The sequence below is a fragment of the Cuculus canorus genome, chromosome 5 (assembly GCF_017976375.1).
Source record: "Cuculus canorus isolate bCucCan1 chromosome 5, bCucCan1.pri, whole genome shotgun sequence".
Classification (NCBI taxonomy): domain Eukaryota; kingdom Metazoa; phylum Chordata; class Aves; order Cuculiformes; family Cuculidae; genus Cuculus; species Cuculus canorus.
Window position 1 is genome coordinate 52,119,556 of NC_071405.1, and position 9,883 is coordinate 52,129,438.

Below are 9,883 nucleotides of genomic sequence, written 5' to 3' on the forward strand. Positions count from 1 at the left end.
GGCTTTTCACCAAAAAGGGAAATTTAAAATACCAGAAGTGGTAAATTGGGACCATTTTGGAGGGGAAAAGAGGATCCGGAAGTCAAAATATTTCAAAACCCAAGCGATTTCATGTATCCTCAGCATCTTCAGACATTTATTCATTAGAAAGGTGCAGAGAATTTGGCGCTTTGTATTTTTTTCCTGGGAAAAGCCCGGGGAAGTTTTTCAATACCTCATCTAACATCTTTTAATGCATACAGAGATAGTAACGAAGTATGTATTTTTATTAGTGCATGATTTTGAGATAGTTTTGGGGAACTTATGAGCTCCTAAAACCATTACTGCATAATTTGTAATTTTTTTTGTTGGTTGTAACAATTTTGTATTTAAATAAAACAATTTTAAGAAGAATAAAATACCAGGCCTATCTTTAGGTCAGGTTAGGTTAGATTAGCTCTGCTTTGCTTTTCAGTAGCTAAATTGAAAACTTGGCAGAGCATTCTGAAGATGTACATTAAGATTTCATCTGTCATTTCCACTGTGTGGACTTCTGACACCTGGAAATGGGTGTCTTAACCACGTGAAATTTATTCCTCAGCTTGGTATTAGTGGGTAGCTTCAAATAGCTGGGAGGCAGATGTATTCCTGGAAGAGACATTTTACAGTGTTAAGTCAGGCTAATTTCCAAGGACCTCATTCACAAAGTTTGCATGTGGGACTGGAAATAATGATGAAATCAGGATTGCTTAGGAAACACTGTACCTGGTTCCTTGACCTTGAGTTCAAATTTGACCTTAGAACTTCCAGCTATCACAGCATATGTCACATCATCTTCTTTTCCTACATTATTGATTGTCAGTGAGTGCTTGTTTCCTTCTGCCTTGATGACAAATTTCTCACTTTCAGTAATTTCTGAGCCAGCTCGCTGCCACTTCACCTTGATGCCGGCTTTTTCTGTCTCTGCTTCAAACACAGCTGTGCTTCCGGCTGTCACCTCTGTCGTCTTTGGCTTCTTGGTAAATGCAGAAACTAAAAAAAGAGAGAGGGCTCGCTAAAATCTGTTTTGCAACTGTGGCATATCTGGTGTAGTCAGCTGTTGTGGCTGTAACAGCTGTCTGCTTTCTCTTCCATCTGCCCATGCAAGTTATAAATTACAGCACTGTCCATGGAGATGTTGTGGAGTTGTCTTTGTGTTTATCAAGTTCTGTCTCTGACTGAGATGTCATATCTTTTCACATTGTCATGAGATAAAATAGAATGGATAGCAAACTCGTCTCACTGTCCATCTTCCTCTTTCTTTCCATCATAATGAGCTCTGATTTTTCATAACGATTGTTTTGATCTATGACCAGATGGTACTATATGTATTCTTACACATCAAGCTCTCTACATTACTTGGACATTCTGTTTCATTTAGAAATATTAATTCTGTCATAACAGTTGCTTAATACATCTTAAACACTATCAGGATCTATTTACCCAATAAAACTGCAGTTTGTGCAGTAATTTGCGCCCTAGTATACCACAATAAATTAATGGGTTGTCTTTAGTCCTTCTGTTTTGACTGACCAAGGCTTTAGTGGAAAGGAATGCATGTTTCTGTGGTGGCCGTTGTCCAGCTGAGATAAATCAATGGTTGTTTGCATTCAAATGTTTAGTACAGCATTAAAAGTTAAATACTGGCCTACATAGCACTCTACAACAACTAATTTTCTAATTAATTAAAAAGTGGATCAGAATATTTTCATTATATGTTGAGAACAACTTATCATGCCTATAATAAGAATGAATTAAATTATTAATATAGAGGGTGAACAAGCATAAACCATATGATCTGCTTTGGTTCATATGTAACCAAAATAGCACAATAGATAGGAATATGGAAAACCAGCAATGTATTGTGATTTTGATCTATGAGTATCCTGATCTTTCTCAAGAGTAGATTTTAATAAGCTAACTTATTTTACTAATTTCTTTACCCTGGGTTATTTATTTTTATTTCTTTAATTTTGTTTTGCATCAGGTTTCTCATTTTATGCTCATGTTTTGGTCTTAATGAAATCTGTTATCTTTCTGCTAGTTGCCATGAGCTATGTTCATGTATTAAAGTATCAGTAATTAACATTCTGATTCATACACTGGTGGGTTTTGTGTATCATTATGTAATCTTTTTTATTAACTTACACCTGAATAACCATGCTTTTATAAAATATTAGTAATTCCATCACAGTTGCTTATAGCTGTCGCCTCTGTGGCAATTTGCCTATGGCTTTTCTATTTTGACAGCAATAAGAACTATCCAAGCACTAAGGTAATGGTTATAGTTGCCATTTTTTATTCTACTTTATAAAAATGAAGGGAACATGGCATAGAAGTATTTTAAAATAGATTTTTTTATACTCATGCTCAAACAGGTGCTTTAGTCTGTATAAATGCCATATTACTAATACCATCTGTTCATTGCACAAAATCTCTGTTCCTGTAGAATTTCCTCAGACTGCATAAATTAATTGATCTCAGAGTAGTTACATCTGCAAAGATTCCATCTGATGGCCTTTGGACTTCAGTCATAATACAGTTTATATTTCTTACACTCTTTTGCAAAGTATTTGAAACTGCTTAAACATTAAAGTATCAATTGCAAAAACTTTTAGAATTTGATATGTATTGTACTTTTACTCTCTTTGTTATATAAAAAAACTAAATTACATTTTTCTCTTTATTTTTTCTTTTTTCCCCCCACATGTTTATATACTTAATTACTGAAACAATTTTGGTTTGCACTGAGCCCATAGTAGCCTCAACTGAGTCCTGTTGTATTCTTCTGCATGTTTTTCTTCCATGTCAAGATACAAGTGTGGAAAATTTCCCCTGGGAGCAGTATGTCCCTTCATGCTTTTATTTGAATTTTTTTCTAACCTCAGCCTTGTAAGTGGTATAATTGTTCCTAAACATTAAATAGTCTTGTGTAGAATAAAATCTATACGATAGCATAATACTCAAATGCCTGTTACCAGTTGCTCATCTTTTGAGATAGCATTGCACTTCAGTAAATAATGAAACAGGACATACTTCGAAGTAGTGTATCTTGAATAATTGCAGAAGAGTTATTGTAGACAGCAGGTTTGATGTACAGAATTAAAAAAGTCACACAAAGGTGACCAGGCTACCACACAGTGTGGAGCCAGGCCAGTTCTGGAACCCACTCCTGAAATACCTACTAACTGGCTCCTCTCCCTATGACGCTAGAGGTAAAGCAGCTAAGAGACATGGTCATTTTGTCTCTGAGCACTATCATAATCACTCTTCTATTTAAGCACAGAAGTACCTATAAATATATTAATTACTTAACAGCAATGTGGCCTGTAAAGTTTCCAGCTTATAAATGGCAGGTTTTCACACCCACCAAAAAGATTAGGTTTCTTACAGCTACTTTAGGTGATTCAACAAAAATAGAGTGTTGGCCAGAATTAGATGCACAGTGAGAAATCTCCACTATCACGTAATATTTCTGATTTTTGAGAAATCTAAATACGTATGTAGAAGATTACGAGTACGCCTCCTCTTTTTTTTTTTTCTTCTCTCTCCCTTTACTGCCAAAAGACTCACTTCAGTGCCAACTTAAAATGATTGTGAATACTTCCACTGAAGCATAAAATTGCAAAAGCCCGAAACCTCCCATGGAATATAAACTTGCAAGAAACTTTGTTGAGAACCCATGTTTTCACAGGTAAAGGAATCTCTAAGAGTAATTTTCCTGCATTTGAGTTTGAGAACCAGTGTGTGATGGTGTCCAGAGTCTCTGTATCCATCTCTACTCCCTTTCTTCTTTTACCGTTCATATGGGCAAAGGAAAATTAGTGATGTACAGCTGGAGACTTTACAGGAAATTACTTTGTTTCAGAAGAGAGACTGCTGAACAAGCACCAGAAAGGAATGCCATCGTTTTTCCTTCTGGAGGAAGAAAAATGGGCTGCTTAGCAGAAGAAAGAGAAGTGAGAGATCAGCTATTCCTGATTCCTTCACTGTGGCTGCTACTTTAAGTAAAACATAAATCCATATTGACTAGCAGCACTTTTTTTCTCATGCAGTTACACCAATTTAATCCAGCTATTTCCTCATCAGGAATATTCTTAAGATCTACCATTCAAAACTTCTTGTTTGTCCTGAAGGCCTCACTTTTGCCTGGTTTCGTCAGAAACACATTTCCCATGTGACAATCTCTCTCACTTCAGCATTTGGCTTCTACCCATATATGCTCCTCTGAGTTCCATACGCCTATCCCGTACTCAAATCACTCTTGGATATGACCACCGCCATCAGACTGTGGAAAACCCAATGACTGTGACACCTCTCATGTGATGCTGTGGAATGTCTTACAGCTCTCATGCCTGTCAGGCACTGACATATCTCAGGTATTATCACATATTTATGCAGACTGTAGTCAGACATGCACATAGAAGCCACTGAGCAGAGGCACCTGATGACAGATTAGCCCATGTCCTCTGCTGCATACTTGGTTAGCCCTCTGCTTCCCAGTAAGTTCTAACCCATCCTTCACAAAGGTGGAGAAATGTGACATTAGCATTAGCATATTATAGAAATTTCTGGAGAGAGAGCAAAGATGCCCATGAGTTACCAGTGATGCTGACAGGAGGAATTATTGAAAGGAAGGAGAGTAATAGCTGCTCTTTGAACCCATTTTTCAGCACTTCACTTCTCATATCCCAGACTCCTAATCAATTCTAGCTTCTGTAATGCGAAAAAATTCCTATAACTTCTGGGTAATGTAAACCAGCAAATTTCTACCCCAGACAGAAGAGGAAGCAGGCTGCATGTGGTCTGCAAGACTCCTGTAGAAAACTTTTTGGTGGTTAATGTTGCAAGTTCCCAGAACTTGCACACAGCACCTATCCTTTAGAAGTCTTGTAACACCTGAGGATGTACGCATCAGCCACACAGTTATGTATGTTACACGAGTTACAGCTTTGTTAATTAGTAATCAAAAAGCTCTATTTGGAGATCCATGATCAGGTTATAATTTGATAACAATTTATTATTATGTATTTCAATCAGGAGTATGAAGTAATATAAAATACATTTGCTTTTGGCCAAATAAAACTAGAATGAAATAATTTAAGTTCTAAAACTAATTTCCTTGTGTTTCTACCTAAAAAAATAATAAAACTAGTGTCCTGTCTTCCTGCTGCTGCCATTTATTAAATCTTCTCACTATGATTTCTCCCTTGTTTTATGACCTGCTTTGAAGCAATCTCCTTCTAACACTTACCATCAACTTAGTTTGCTTTTCTGCTTCAAAACTTTGTCCTACTCTCCTACGCAAAAGCCTAGAAAATTACTAAGCTACTACTCAGGTCACTATCTGTTTTATTAACCATTATTTCATTTGCTCTCTTGTTGAACTATTTACTTCCTGGGCTTTTATTTTCTAAGTGTTCTGAAGCAGAGATTGGTGTTTTTGTTGTCTTTGTACAGCATCAAATTGTTAGCAAGTAACTATTAAGTACTGTTTTATCCCTGAAAATAATAAAATTTAGTATTAGAAGCTAGAAGAGACATTCCTGTTTGGTTATTGTCAGAATAAGTGTAAATGAGATGTATAATAAAATAATGTTTAAATAACTGAAATAATTTCAATTCCTAGCCACACTGTCTAAAAAAATTTTGACTTGTTGAGAATCACAAGCATTAGGTGAAAATATTTTCCTAAAATTGCTGAATTTCAAAGTATGCATAAAGTATGTGAAATGAATGTGAGGAAGAAACGTGGATTCCACAGGACTGATTTTATCTAGGTAGAGTGATAGAGGAGAGCTATTATCTTGTTATTTTTATTTCTTCCTGCTTTTCATAAATGTGGCTCTGACTTCAGCTCCTTCTCATTCATTATTTGTGATATGTACAAGGAGGACAGGGAGATGAGCACTTAAGGAGAATGTGTGTTAGATAAAGCTTTTAAATGGTATTTCTGCCTTTCTGAAATAAAAACTGTTAAAGGTATACATGTTTTAGGAGAATCTAATCTGTTTGGCTGAACGCATATACTGCTAACTCCAGCAGAAATCTGTGATGAGTGTAATTAGAAAAAAATAGAGTCACAGTTTTTCTCCCACAAAGCTGAGTTATCTTACTGCACATTCTGTGCATTTAATATCAAAATATGTATCTGGTGAATGTATTGAATTAATATTATAAAAGTAGTATTAGCTTTTGAAATTCCTTTATTTGTTAAGGCTTCATGTTGAGAAATCATCTTTGCTTTAGTACTTACACTTGACATCTGGTTTTCCTTTTATACCATTTGCTCTTCCATTGATTTGGAAGCCAAACTGTGGATAAGCAGACTTCAGTAATGGAGCTTGTAAATTCCTTGCTGAGGAACTATATAAAGATGCTACACATTCTTTGGTCAGGACCTAAGTGGCTTCTTGCAATTACAGGCTTAATCAGTCCGGGATCCAAAAGCTATTGAACTACTCAATCTTATCGTTCCTTGCCTACTTCAGCAGCTGAGATTGCAAATTCCTGTAACATGAGCAACAGGCAAGGAATAGTTTCACTATCAGAGTCACCTCTCTCTCTATGCATTTATCATACTTTCCATAAAATAACGTTCAGCTTGCTTTGAATCTTAACTTATAGAAGAGGAAAACATATCTCTATGAATTATTATTATTTGTTTTCTATCACTGTAATACAATACAAGTTTGTTATCATGGAGCAGTACTTATGGTGCTAGGTACTGGCAAATGTAAAACAAGAAGCTTAGATTCAAACTAAAAATTCTACAGTCGGCTCTTTATTATGCAGCACTGATTGTTATTATTAAGTCCAAAAGGCTTTGTGAACTTCCAAGCCAGTTTACTTACACAGCCTTGATGAAATTTCCTAATCTGAACTGCAAAATCTAGACTCCTCAATTTATAAAATATTTGAATAAAAGTTGACTGATTGTCACAGGAGGTAATACCAGACTTCTCCCTTTCCAGAGAAGGCACACATTTCCCATTAAAGTCCCATTTACCTATTAAATTTGGTGTTTAGAAGGTCAGCTGTTTCCTCTTAATGTCACAAAATATTGTTAGGGAAATGGATGGACCGTTTTTTAAAGCTTTCCGAATTTCCACAACAAAACAAGCAATCAAAACTCTCCAAAAAATGAGCCTTTGAACAGAGATTAACTGAGTTCTTTTACTGAAAATTTATGTTCTTCTCCCTTTGATGTAAAAGAACTTGGCAAAAAGTGATCATTTTTAATGGTTGCTTGTTCTGCACTTAATTGCTACAGGTCTTCTAAATCCTGCTGATTTGGGGAACTGTATAGATTGTGTGGAAAGCTATGACAGCTCTTTTGGTATCATAGAAATAAATAAAGCAGTATCTTATCCTGAAGGATTTTAGTTGGACAGTTTTAAGGATTTTAGTTGGAAAATCAACTTTACTGTTTTAGGTTTTGTGGGTTTTTATGTTTGCTTGTTTGGTTGGGTTTTTTAACATGTTAAAAGTTTTGTTAAGACGGCAGATATAGACAGAATATCTCTGATCATTCTCTGTCAGGAAGTGTTTTCCTTCATATGAATTGCTACATGATTATTCAGCCTTCTTGAGCTTATGCTTAACATTATCCCATCTTGAAATGGCTTGAACTGTATAAACAACATGAAATAGAAACCCAAAGGGATTAATGTCTCTTGGGAGAATGAGAAGATCCCCTCTAGAAGTCATGGGGCATGTGACTGGTTCTGTCTCAGTCAGAGTAGGTAATAGGAGCTTTTCCTCCCCCTGCTGTGATAATCAGTGTTTGGGCTGGCATGTTCTTAAGAATTGTGTGGGACTTGTGATGTTAGACACCTGTTAGATTTCTCTGTAGAAATTAGCTGGAATAGAATTTCTCTTCAACATTAGGTAACATAGAAGCAGACTTTCATCCACAGAGACATAAAACGTTAATTTAAAGGCAGTTAAATCATGGAAAAAAAAAGTTGCAATGCCTAGATGATCATACGGTCAAATTTTGCCCACTCCATCATATTTCTTTTTGCCAGCATTGTCAGTCACATGCATTAGACATTTAAAAAGAAAATCTCAAAAATCATGTAACTTTAAAACTGGAATATGAGTTCAAATGCCTTTTTTTAAGTGATTGCTGAACCTTTGCAGTTTACATTGTCAAGGTTTTCTCTACAATTACAAGTTCTGATGTATACCTCTTTTTAATACACCATTCTAATTCCATTTGATTTCAGAAATTGTAGCTTTAAGAACATCAAATGATGTTATAGTTGTAACAAAATTGAAGAATTGGTAACACCACTGTTACTTTATAGTTATTGCCTAGAGGGAACATAAAGACTCTTGTTGGAGTTAATCATGCTTTAGTGCTTTGCAGTTCCTAATGGGATATACGAGATACGAGCTGGATTTGTGCTCTGCCTCTGAGAGTGACTGATTCAAAATATTTTGACCAAAATGAAAGTTCTTCTTAACAAGTTCTGCTTCCTTTGTTGTGGTTATTATAGAATATGCCATTGATCAGCTTAACAGGAGAATGCTGGCTGTTCAATCCTTTGCAAAGCACAAAGGCCTACATTAATAAGTATCAACAGTGATTATTATTGACTAACTTGGGAAACAGCGTGTTATTTAAAATGCATGCATCTTGTATTGTACATTCAGGTAGTAGTGTTTCTCAGTATGCACTCACATCAGTGAAGTGAGAGCTCTAGAAGTGAAGAAACCCAGATTTAGTACAATTTTCTCCAGCCTTGTGTATTGGATATATGCACACTTTTCAAACAAAAGAAACAAATTTTCCTCTACCCACACACAGGTGTTCTGAAGCTAAACTTTCCCTATCTCTGCTTCCCAGGCTGTCTTCCTCCTTCTCAGACAAACATATTAATTGCACCTTACACCCCATCCTAGGCATCCCATTCTTCCCTGTATGAAGCCTCTGAGTGATCCCTTATTTTCCATTTTTAAATTAGGACTTTCCTCAAACTGAAGAATATTCCTGATGTTTTTCTAGTGGGGCAGGATTTGCACTGGGCTCTGTGACCTTGGCTTTCTGAAAATGGTGAGTTATATTCTGGCTCAAGGGGAAAGGATGGAGGAGCGTGAGTGAAAAGTAATATGTGTGTATTCTTTACAGTACAATGCCTCTTTTTTTTTCCCTAGAGCTCTGCCATCACTGGCTGGAAGAACTAGACGGAGTAAAGCAAGCTCTGAACGAGGTGCCATTTGCTTTCATTTTCACACAAATTTCACTAACGACAAATACCATCAAAGTTTGCCACTTACACTTCATTGAAAGTATCAAGGGAGAAAAAAAAAATAAAGCCAGGAGAAGCTTATACTGCCTAACTGCCCAAGAGAGAGAGACTACAGCTTTTTTTTTTTTGTCAGAGTCCTAAAATTGACTGAGAAAGGAAATGAGAAATTAAAAGAATCTGAAAATTAAACCCGTTTCACCTCTGTTCTTTCCTCATCCAAAGTCTCTTGAGAACATTCTGTGGCTGATGGTTGCTGAACTAGTTATTTATTTCACTGCAAGATCACTCAACATCTCTTATAGTTATAACTTCATAAAGTATCATCTCTTTTTCCTCACTTCTATTTAGTTTCCACTGAAGCATCTCATTTCTCCAGCATACAAAAGTTTCTCATATGAAGCTGCTCATAGATTTTGCCTGCTAGTTATGATTCTTACCTGTTTTCTTTACTGGCTCTGGCATCTTCTCTTTGTTTCTGATGAAGATCCCAGCTGTATCTAGAAAGAAGTGTCCAAGCTAAACAGAAATGAGTCTGCAGGGCTTTTGAGACCCCCTAAACAAACACTTGATGGAACCCCCCATCCTGCTCCTCCCCCTTGATCCCTCAC

The 9,883-nt window shown here is 36.1% G+C and overlaps 1 protein-coding gene across 1 annotated transcript in view; it reads right to left on the bottom strand.

Moving 5' to 3' along the window:
• Nucleotides 1–9,883, bottom strand: part of MYBPC3 (myosin binding protein C3) — a 60,568-nt gene extending 50,685 nt beyond the window's left edge. The window contains exons 1-2 of the mRNA XM_054068172.1: nt 9,713–9,883; nt 745–1,011 (exon numbers count right to left, since the gene is read on the bottom strand). Of these exons, the coding sequence (XP_053924147.1) occupies nt 745–1,011; nt 9,713–9,737 (292 nt within the window). The 5' untranslated portion in view covers nt 9,738–9,883. The remainder of the gene's footprint in view (nt 1–744; nt 1,012–9,712) is intronic.